An 11,018-nucleotide genomic window follows, 5' to 3' on the forward strand; every position below is an offset into this window, starting at 1 on the left:
GTAGTGAACTCAGTTACATTTTTCAACTTAATTGTGTATAAATCTAAATCCAATGTCAACCCTGGCATTTTAGTGTTTATTTGCAGGTTTTAAAGGCGATATTTTTGAAAATAGAATCCACTGTATGTATTCTCATGTTTGTTTCTTAGAAGGACACGTTGAAATCCTTGTCAGTGAAGGAAAAGGCAGTGATGAAGAAGTTGTGTCCCAGAGGATACATTATCCTGCGTAAATAAAGAAATTATTTTAGTAAGTTGTTGGTTAAATTTTTCATGTTAAACAAATTATGCCAATTATTGGGTTAATTTCCAGTTGTTTTCTGTTAAATTTTCTCCCACCTTGCTTCATATTGCATCATCTGAAAATCTTCAAATATGAATGAATATAGAAATTTAAAAACCTGAAAATATTATAATAAAAATTACATACCTGTTACTAGTCCTAGATTTTGTAAAATGTGTGTGAAATTCCTTGTGTGTGTGTGTGTGTGTGTATGTGTGTGTGCATGTGTGTGTGCGTCCAGTTGTTAAAATGGGACCAACTACATGTGTATCCCTGGGATGCATTTAAATGAGAAATACAGTGTGAAAATTATTTAAATTCAAAATATTCACAAATGAGTACAATATAGGATGTTAGATTTAGATATTAGCCCTTGTCATACAGGGCAGCCCTCTCTGACCATCACAATACTCTATGGTGTCAGGCATCTTGGAAATTCATTGCTGTCATTGCATTGTACTTTGGTCATGTCAGAAAAATGATAGTATGTCTACTTACATCCCCCTGATGATTTTGTCCATAATAATTTTTTTCCTTATCTAGCTCATTTCATCTTAGGAGATAGAGATTAGATAGACAAAAATACAAACTCTCAATTTTAACAAAATAGACCAATCTGGAAGACTAATTTTTTCAATTCTTCACCTGTAATACAGTTAGAAAATTAGAAAACATACACAGGGCACATCTATGAGAACAATGTCATAAATGCTAAGCTTGAGAAGGACAGCAATGTTAGCTGCAACCCCATGATATTAAGTGGCTACTGAGGGTTAAAAATTGTGTGTACATTATCTTATGTCATCTGCATAGCAACCTGCAAACTTAATAATTTAGCATCCTTTTATAGACGAGAAAACTGAGAAACAGCCTGACCTATAACCGGGCCGTGGTCATACCGATAGTTAGAAGCAAAGACAGGATTGAAGACCAGGTTTCTCTGTCCCACACTTGCAGCTGTGTCTAGCGGGAGCATGAAGAACACCATGAATTCCATTTGGAGGCATCTTTGAGGTGGTCGAGTAGACACCATGAACAAAGCTCACCCTCCCGAGTTGAAAAAAAAAATTATGGACAAGAAACTATCATTGAAATCAAATGGCAGACATGTCCAAGGACCATTGCAGGGGTTCAATCCCTTTATGAATTTTGTGATAGATGGAAGTGTGCAAATGGCAACTAGTGGGCAAAAGAACAGTATTGGAATGGTGGTATACGAGGAAATAGCATCATCATGTTAGAAGCTTTGGAACGAATATAAACAACGTGTGTGTTCATCAGAAGAAATCAAAATGGCTTCCACATGTCCCCTCTCCATAGCACCTGTGTTACTACAATATAAAAATCAGGTTATGTGCATTTTCATATTGAACATTTTGTTAAATAAACTTTTGTAATGATTAAAAAATAAGCTATGGGCAGTTGACTATGTTGCAATTCATTTTGATATGCCATAATTCTGGAAAGGTTGTCTTCTGGAAACAATACAAAATAACATCCTCGTGTGTTTGAATTCTTTTATAAAGCCATCAAGTTTAAGCAGACCATGACTTAAAAAAAAAGAAAAGAAAACTGAAGTGGCTTCTTCAGCAAGCAGCTAACCAGTAAAACAAATTTAAAATTCATTTATGTGTTTGCATTAGAAAAACAAATTATGATCCTCAACTGGCATGTATCTGATGATTGGTTTATAGTTAATTTGCTCTCTGTTTAATAATTTTCCTAAATTTGTAATACATCCCTTTATTTCAACTACCTTTATTCCAGCTGTTACACTCCATCAAGAAAGTGAAATAAAATGTCTAATTTCCAAATCTGTTGACCTAAACATGCAAGGAGTCTTTCCTATTATCCTTGTAATGTTCCCTGGAATTTCCTTGTTCAATTTTAATTTAATTCTCAGTTAACTAGAAATTTCCATCTCAGATTTAAATATTATAATGTGGAATCTAGTTTGAGATTCAAGGTTATGACTTCTGAAGAATTCTGTAAGTAATAAGAAACACTTTCCTCTTACCTGTGGAAATGAACTGCTCATTCAGTTAACATACCCTATGATCACTGATCATTTGGAGTTTTATAGCAGACTTTCAAGCTCTTCTTGATGTCCACAGGGATGCTCCAAGGAGAAAATGAGGTAATTATCTTCTGGGACGGAAAAGTCAGATAATTTAATGTGTTTCTTTCATAGTAAATGAGTGGCTCTGGAACTATGAGCTACATGATAAAAATGATCACACGAATACACTTTGGACTCTGGTATAAAATAACCCTCAGGGCAGAGCAATACATAGGGCTGGAAAACAATCTAATGCTACAGGACACAATCCTGGCTCAGATACTAAATAAATATACGCCATTGGGTTTATCACTTAAATTCTCTAAAACCCAGTTCTTTCTTCCTGAGAACATAACCTGTTTACTTGTCTCAAAATAAGGTATGACAAACTTCATAATCATTTAATAAAGATTACTATATTTACTTAACTTTTAAAGTGGCATGAAAAATACTTGAAGCTCACTGAAAGTTTAATAGGGAGAAAATATATGAATACATAAACAGGAAGTATTGAAAGCAGAGATGGGACTCTTATAGATAAATTTAATATTCTATGTAATAAACAAAATATGAGAGATCTGGCAGAGATAAAGGTCAAACTTTTTGTGTCGGTCAGGGTCTTGTCTTGGAAATCTTGTATACTCATCTATAAACTAGTTCATGGCTATGTACTTAAATAAATTATTCAAAAATGTGTTTAAAATACATAGGTGCCTGAGCTCAACACTTGGGGAGACTAAATTAATAGATAGGGAATGTCGGTCATGGAATTTGAATTTAAGAACAAAAGAATGAAAGAAAGAAAGGGATAAAGAAGATACTGATCTATTAATTAAATGTAATTGCAAATTATCTATATATTCAATGCAACCCAAGTTAAAACCAAGAAAAGCATTTTTGTAGAAATTAACAAAGGAATTTCACAATTCTACAATATAGAATATTTCTATTGCCCATAATGTGGTTATTGTTACACAGTTGTGTGTGTCTATTCAAATCCATGTAACTGGCACATATAAATGGTAGATTTTCTGTATTTTATTAAAATGCAATAACTCTGTCCTTGAAAAAAACTAGCTATTACATAAATTAGTCTCTGTTTCATACTATGGCTATCTTTACATGGGAGAGAGCGACTGGAAGACTACAGGAGGTTCCCTGGGTTCTGGAAATGTTCTTTTTCTTGGGCTTGTTTATAAGGGTATGTTCAATTTAAAAATTCATCAAGCTATACACTTGAGATGTATGTACTTTTCTATGTGTACATTTTTTCAATAAAATTAAAAAGGAAACTAAATATTTTATTGTAACTTTTCCAAATAAATGTCATAAACCCTTATTTCTTAAAAATTCTATATCTCTCATTTTATTGATATACTCATTGAGATAGTTATAAATTTTTGTATGTCAATTTTATATTTGTATGAGTCACATTTCTATTGTTTTTTAAATTATATCTTAGTACTGTTAGATCTGTCATTTTCTATCAAATTCTTAATTCTCTTAATTATTTACTTGAAACTGATTTTTCTTCATCTCTCTTTCTCTTCTCTTTCCTTAATTATGCTTTCAGTAGTGACCACCCACTCTATGTATTAAATTACTCTTGATTACTGAATTTTTGCCTTATTTCCATTTTCTGGTTTGTTATTCTGAGTTCTTTGTAGCATATGTCCTCATCCTTCTGATATCTTGTATTCTCATTTCTGATACCTTTGATATTTTTGAGTCATCAGTCATTTAATTTTGTTTGTTTTATATTAAGATGTATTTGATGTGGTTCATTTGATTCCTTATGGCCTGGGTTGATGTTCTGATTTTGGTAACTTTTGAACATTATTTGGTTATTTTTACCCTTTTGCAATTTAAATGTAATTATAAAGAGTTCAATAATAATCCTTTGATTCATTCAATGTGTCAATAGGATGGGCATTTTGACTATCAGGAGGCGCATGTGAAGTTGAAGATATATCAAGTAGCTTTTCCAGCTTTGTGTTCAAAGATGACTCATATTTTTATGAAGGTCTTAAAATATTATTGTACAGCTACTTTAAGTGCCACAGCAGATGTTGCCTTGTAAAGGATTACTCTACACTTTAGACTTGTGTATTGCTCTAGCAATCCTTTATAAGTCCTGCATTTTCCAGAAGACCCCTCCCTTGTTGAAACCTACTTTCCTAGTGTATTTGCCTTACTCAATTGACATGATTCTCAGCTTTTCTTCTAAGTGAAGCCCTGTCTTTTCTAAAGCAAGTATGTACGGCATACTTCTGAGATCTATTCCAGTTTTTTATGGACCCTTTGTAACATGATTAAGCCTGTGTAAGAGTGGGGGACACCTAAAAAAATTAAAGAAAAATAAAAAAAATAAAAATGTTAAATGTCTCTATTTTGGTCCCAGGGGTATGTGTGTGTATGAGTGAACTGCACGTGTATACGTGATAAACATGTTTGTCAACCAATCAATAGATATTTTTATTTAATTTGAATAAACACTACATTAACATTTAGTAGTCACAAAATTACATGATTTACCAAGTCCCACAGAGCTTTAAACTTTTAATGTCTCCTCCACATTTCTATGGGAGTTTTTGGATTTTTCTTATTACCTTGAATAATGATCAATCTTCGAGCAAGCTTAGACGGCACACTTCTAAATGTATTCATCAAACCCATGTACTCTATGATTTGTACAGAGTAAAAGTGTAATACCTTTCATTGACTATAAATCCATCTGCTAGATTCTGCAGGAGATATATTGTAGTTTTACATCATTTTAGTTTACCATGTTTACTGACCTGTCACAATTTAAAAAAATGGCTTATATTGCCCAGATGAGGGAATTGATTCTCAGAGAAGTTAGTTCTAACCCAGTGTCAGAGCTATTATATTAAGAGCATGTCTCAGTTCTAAAGACTTTTTATCTAGTGTCTGTATATATCTTTAGGGCATTATTTTAAACCAGGGATCAAACAACTACTTATTTTCTATAATATTAACATACAGTACATTATTCCAGACTACTTACTTCTTTATTATTGAGTAAATCCTTGTATTGCTATTTTGAACCAGAAGATAATTGGACCGTATTCCCATTAGGGCATCTCCTCTGAGTTTTATCAACAGCTGAGTAAGTGGATATAAGCAATCTAAATGAACTACATTCATAAGGTACCTAAACCTGCCTTTGCTGTTCTGTAGGTAAGAGAAGTTTTCAGATAATTTGCAGAATATTTAGGAAATGAAACCTAAAACATCAAGGTCAAATATGTGATGAAATCCCTAATATTAAAGCTTTTACTTGTTGCCTATTGTACAGGTGAATAGAACACATTCTTCACAAACTGGACTTATGCAAATCTGTCTAAAAATTGGGTAACAACACTTCCTGGAATAAAACAAAAGAAATGGAAAATAATGAATTTGAATTTGTAAAAGCAATTAGAAGTCTCCAAATACATCTATATTTTCATTTTCTTGATGTCAGAAGGCAGACCAGTTCAAAGTGAAACAAGATAAAATGTTTCAATCGAGGGCAAGGAAACATTTAACTCATTCAACTCTCTGGGCACTTATATTTTAATATAATAAGGCAAATGATATTTTATATTATATTTTATATTATATTTTAACATAATAAGGCAAATAATAATTCCTTTCATTTTATTTTGCTGGCCACTTCAGATGATGAGTTATTTCCTAGTGTTTCTCTTGTCTTGATGACTTAAAAATATTTAAATACATTTAAAAAAACACATTTTGTTTTATTCCAATGGAGGTCCTGGGGAGGGAAGTCAATTGCAGAATGAAGCTATGGCATAATAAGAAGCAATGAAAAAAGGTGAAAAGTGGGTGCTCTCTGAAGGACAGTTGAGACTGAATCTTGGCTGTGGCACTTGTTATCTGTGAGAGTTATTACAAAAGGGAAATAAAGTAATGTATGCAAAAGTCCATTCCTACAGCTCAATAAATGTTAGTTCTCTGTTCTCTACTCCTTTGTGAATTTAGAGCTTCAGTAGTGAGCCCAAAATATTTGGAGTATTCTGCCTTCTATGAAAGTTATATTTTTGGAAGTGACTTTAAATTAATTATAAATGTTGATCATACATTATTAAATTATTTAAGAATACAGTCTCTCTTCGTAAGTCTGGGTCTGATATATGTACTAATATTGATTTAGTTATACTCACCTAACAGAAAGATAGTTTTATATAATATTTAAATGAAGTGTTAAATATTTTAATTTTTTATTATCTTATTTACCCCCCCCCCCAAAAAAGAAAATTAAGCCCACTCTAATGTGACACATAGGATTATGGGGATCTGTGTGTGCATTTTTATTTTTTGTTTTTGTTGTTGTTATTAATGGATCATGCAATTCACAAAACTAGTCTCTACTCTAGACATAAATTGTGTGCAGAGGGAAAAACAGAATCATAATATAAATCACTGGATTTAGTCTACTGGAAAAATGTTTAACTACATATTAGCAATCAGAAAAAAAATGTGTTACATGTAGCTAAAGAATGAAATATCTAGTTCAAGGCTCTGGTCCGTTGGTTTTCAATGATGTAGCTGTAACATTGGTGTTGTGCTCATATATTTACTATTTAAAAAAAAAATAGTATATTGATGGCAAATTTAATTATATGAAAACCTTAAAATTATTAAAAATGGACGTATTTAAAGAAAATGGCTTGAAATATTTATTGTTTTACATGCTTAGTTATTCTGCCTGGTTGTACATTATTGTATCCACTTTGTCACTTAGATTTACTGCTCTTTAAAAGAGGAGTTATATCACTGTATCTTACACCTGAAACTAACATAACACAATATAACTATACTGAAAATGAAATAAAATAACTTAAAGAAAAAAAAAAAAAAGAAGAAGGGTTGCTTTGGAGAGAAAACCTGGTATCACACATGACTTTTACTAATGGAGCTGAATGAAGAAAACATACCTCCAAATTCCAAATCTATGTAATTGTCCCTGTACCCAGTATATCATTGACCTGATGCCGCGAGTTGTATTGGGGTTGAGTTTTTTCATGTGACTCTTTGCCGCATTAAAACATAGATTGGTTTCATCATATTTATGAAAGTCTGGTTTTTTTTTTTTTTCTTTTCTGTTTTTACCTCATCTATATAAACTCTTATCTGAACCTCCCTTTGGTAAATATTCATGATATTTTTCCCCATGGCGTTTTTTTTTCCTTTTTAAAATTTTTTAAATGTTTATTTGTTTTTGAGACAGAGGGAGACAGCGTGAGCACGGGGCAGAGAGAGGAGGACAGAGGATCTGATGCAGGCTCTGCAATGACAGCAGAGAGCCTGATGAGGGGGTCCAACTTAGGAATCATGACATCATGATTTGAGCCAAAGTTGGAAGCTCAATGGGCTGACCCACCCAGGCACTCTTCCTTTTTTCTAACATAAGGAAAAACGTGTTCAGGTTTTCACAGTCAATTCATTAAGGTGTTTTTTGGTTTTTTTGTTTTTGTTTTTTGCGGGGAGGGGAGCCATCCTCCTACTTCTTTTTTAAATGTTCATTTATATTTGAGAGATAGAGAGAATGCCAGCAGGGGAGGGGCAGAGAGAGAGGGAGACACACAATCCAAAGCAGGCTCTAGTCTCCAAGCTGTCAGCACAGAGCCTGACACGGGGCTGGAACCCATGAACTGTAAGATCATAACCTAAGCCAAAGTTAGAAGCTTAACCGACTGAGCCACCCTAGTGCGCCAAGGTTGTTTATTTTTTTGTTTTGTTTTGTTTTTTGTTTTTTTAATGAAATGATATATTTTTTTTTAATTTTTTTTTTCAACGTTTATTTATTTTTGGGACAGAGAGAGACAGAGCATGAACGGGGGAGGGGCAGAGAGAGAAGGAGACACAGAATCGGAAACAGGCTCCAGGCTCCGAGCCGTCAGCCCATAGCCTGACGCGGGGCTCGAACCCACGGACCTCGAGATCGTGACCTGGCTGAAGTCGGACGCTTAACCGACTGCGCCACCCAGGCGCCCCTGAAATGATATATTTAAAAGCATTTCATTATGTTAAAGAAGCTCAAAAATATTCAGTTAATTAGGATAAGTGGTTTGTTTGAGCGTCTTAATTTGTTTTGTTGTAACTTTTATTTCCAATACATAGGATTCACCTTAAATTTGCTTTTTTTTTTTTTTGATGTCTCAGATGAGTTTTTCTGGTTTTCTCTGCATTTAATCTTTCCAATAATCTATGAAAATGTTTTCTGCTGATATTGACAATTCTAAGTGATACTGACTTTACTGTTCCTAGAAGGTTGCTGAGATTCACTTTCCTCTTTTTCTATCACGATTTGTAATCAAATGGCTCTCTCTCTTACTGATGGTACTCATGTCAATGTATTGAAACTAGGGCTCGACTTGCATTATGAATTTAAATAATTAACCGAATATTGTCTGCCACAGATTATGTGCCCTCAGGACTGATTCACATGTCATATGGGTGAATGTCTAAAAAAAATTTTAAGTGTAATAATTTGAATAAAACCTATCCTCCAACTATTGTTATATTATGGGCAAAGAATGGAACTTTGAATTCAGGTTCAGCTCAGACTTTGACTCCTAGTTTGATTAACCATGACACTATGTCTCAAAAGTTTTTTTCTACATCTTCTAGCTTTCATTTATTGCTACTATTTCTTCTTTTAAATATTAAGTGTAATGTCTAAGTGCAAAGATTTTTTGTTACATTTTTAATTACTGATTTTGTGAATGTATTTGTTACTTTTATATAATAATTACCTAGTTATTCATTCACTGAATCCCAAAACAACATTATATAATCAAGTGTAATATACTGAAAGAAAAAAAAACAGATTTCCTATTTTTTATTATAATTCTTTCATTTTCAACATAAAATTCTGAAAGAATAGAAGAACATACATTATCAATAATGTAGAACTCCAAAACCCACACAAATGACCAAATATTTATCTTCCAAAGAATAATATGTATTTCAAAAACACATTGAATGAAACATATGTTGTCATAGAATTTTATATCCAATCATGTTCCATATTCTTGAAATCAGTCTTGGTTTGTTCTGTTCAAAATAACTTAATGGAGTTAGAAAGCTTTTGGATTTAAACATCTAAAATATTACTATCCAATTGACTGTTAATCTGTCAAACTAACCTAATTTAGTATATTCTCTATTTTAAATTAATTTGAAATATTTAATGTAATTAACACATTTTCTTCAATATTTGTTCCAATGTTTTGAGATAAATATTAATGTCATAACGCTATAGGTGAGTAGAATATAGCAAATAATTTTACACACTTGCTGAAACGTTTAGAATTCTGATGTGAATTCCAATGTTGTGTTCATTGATATACTATCTTCCGTTTTTATGTTATAAGAAAAACATACATAGCAGTGCACTGTGCTTTAATAGGAAAACAGCTAATAGAAATCAGTTGTAAATCACCCATTTGGCCTCAGTTTTAGAAATGACCTAAGTTGAGCCAGTGAGTAAAATCTCCAATCTTCCATTTAATTCTACAGTGAGTGCATTCAACCTTTGATCCACCATCGTGTCACTGTCTCCTCATCAACTACTGGGATATTATTCATTGCCAAGAAATAAATATGAGGACAGGGTTCACTTTCCATGAGTCATACGAATGGCCACTTTTATCATATTAATATGAATTACAATTGTATTAATACCTTCAAGTTTGTTCCATGAGGTTTCGACATGAAGAATCACACGGAAGTCACCATATTTGTACTGAAGGGCTTCACAGATAAGCTTGAGCTGCAGACAATCTTATTCTTCCTGTTTCTAGCAATCTACTTCTTTACTATGATGGGGAATTTGGTTTTAGTTTCATTGGTCATTGGGGATTCCCGGCTCCACAATCCCATGTACTATTTTCTAAGCGTGTTATCATCTGTGGATGCTTGTTTTTCCTCAGTTATTACTCCAAATATGTTAGTACATTTCATGTCAAAGAATAAAATCATTTCATTCCTTGGATGTGCAACACAGATGTTTCTGGCTGTTACCTTTGGGACCACAGAATGCTTTCTCTTGGCTGCAATGGCATATGACCGCTATGTCGCCATCTACAACCCTCTCCTGTACTCAGTGAGCATGTCACCCAGAGTCTATGTGCCACTCATCGTTGCTTCCTACGTGGGTGGCATTTTGCATGCTTCCATACACACTGTGGCCACATTCAGCCTGTCCTTCTGCGCATCCAATGAAATTAGACATGTCTTTTGTGACATCCCTCCTCTCCTCGCCATTTCTTGTTCTGACACTCACACAAACCAGCTCCTGCTCTCCTACCTTGTGGGCTCCATTGAGATCGTCACTATCCTGATAGTTCTGATCTCCTATGGTTTCATTTTGTTGGCCATTCTGAAGATTCATTCTGCTGCAGGGAGGCGGAAAGTCTTTTCTACATGTGGCTCTCACCTAACTGGAGTGTCAATATATCATGGAACCATCCTCTTCATGTACGTGAGACCAAGTTCCAGCTATGCTCTGGACCATGACATGATAGTGTCAATGTTTTACAGCATTGTGATTCCCATGCTGAATCCCATCATCTACAGTTTAAGGAACAAAGATGTAAAAGAAGCAATGAAAAGAGTGTTTCAAAAAAATTGGTTTATCAATTAA

General features: G+C 33.4%; 1 protein-coding gene and 1 pseudogene across 2 annotated transcripts in view; both read left to right on the top strand.

The window, feature by feature from the left end:
• LOC121043817 (olfactory receptor 5T2-like) overlaps positions 1-11,018 on the top strand; it is a 16,170-nt gene extending 5,152 nt beyond the window's left edge. Inside the window, exon 2 of one of the 2 annotated variants that reach the window (XM_040495818.1) lies at positions 10,146-11,018. In XM_040495818.1, coding sequence (XP_040351752.1) covers positions 10,146-11,018 — 873 coding nt within the window. Of the gene's footprint in view, positions 1-10,037 lie in introns of those variants that run through there. The other variant, XM_040495819.1, reaches the window with a different exon arrangement.
• On the top strand, positions 1,314-1,543 carry LOC121043818 (small nuclear ribonucleoprotein G-like; annotated as a pseudogene).

This window comes from Herpailurus yagouaroundi, unplaced genomic scaffold (genome assembly GCF_014898765.1).
Source record: "Herpailurus yagouaroundi ecotype Mexico unplaced genomic scaffold, PumYag 187, whole genome shotgun sequence".
Taxonomy (NCBI): domain Eukaryota; kingdom Metazoa; phylum Chordata; class Mammalia; order Carnivora; family Felidae; genus Herpailurus; species Herpailurus yagouaroundi.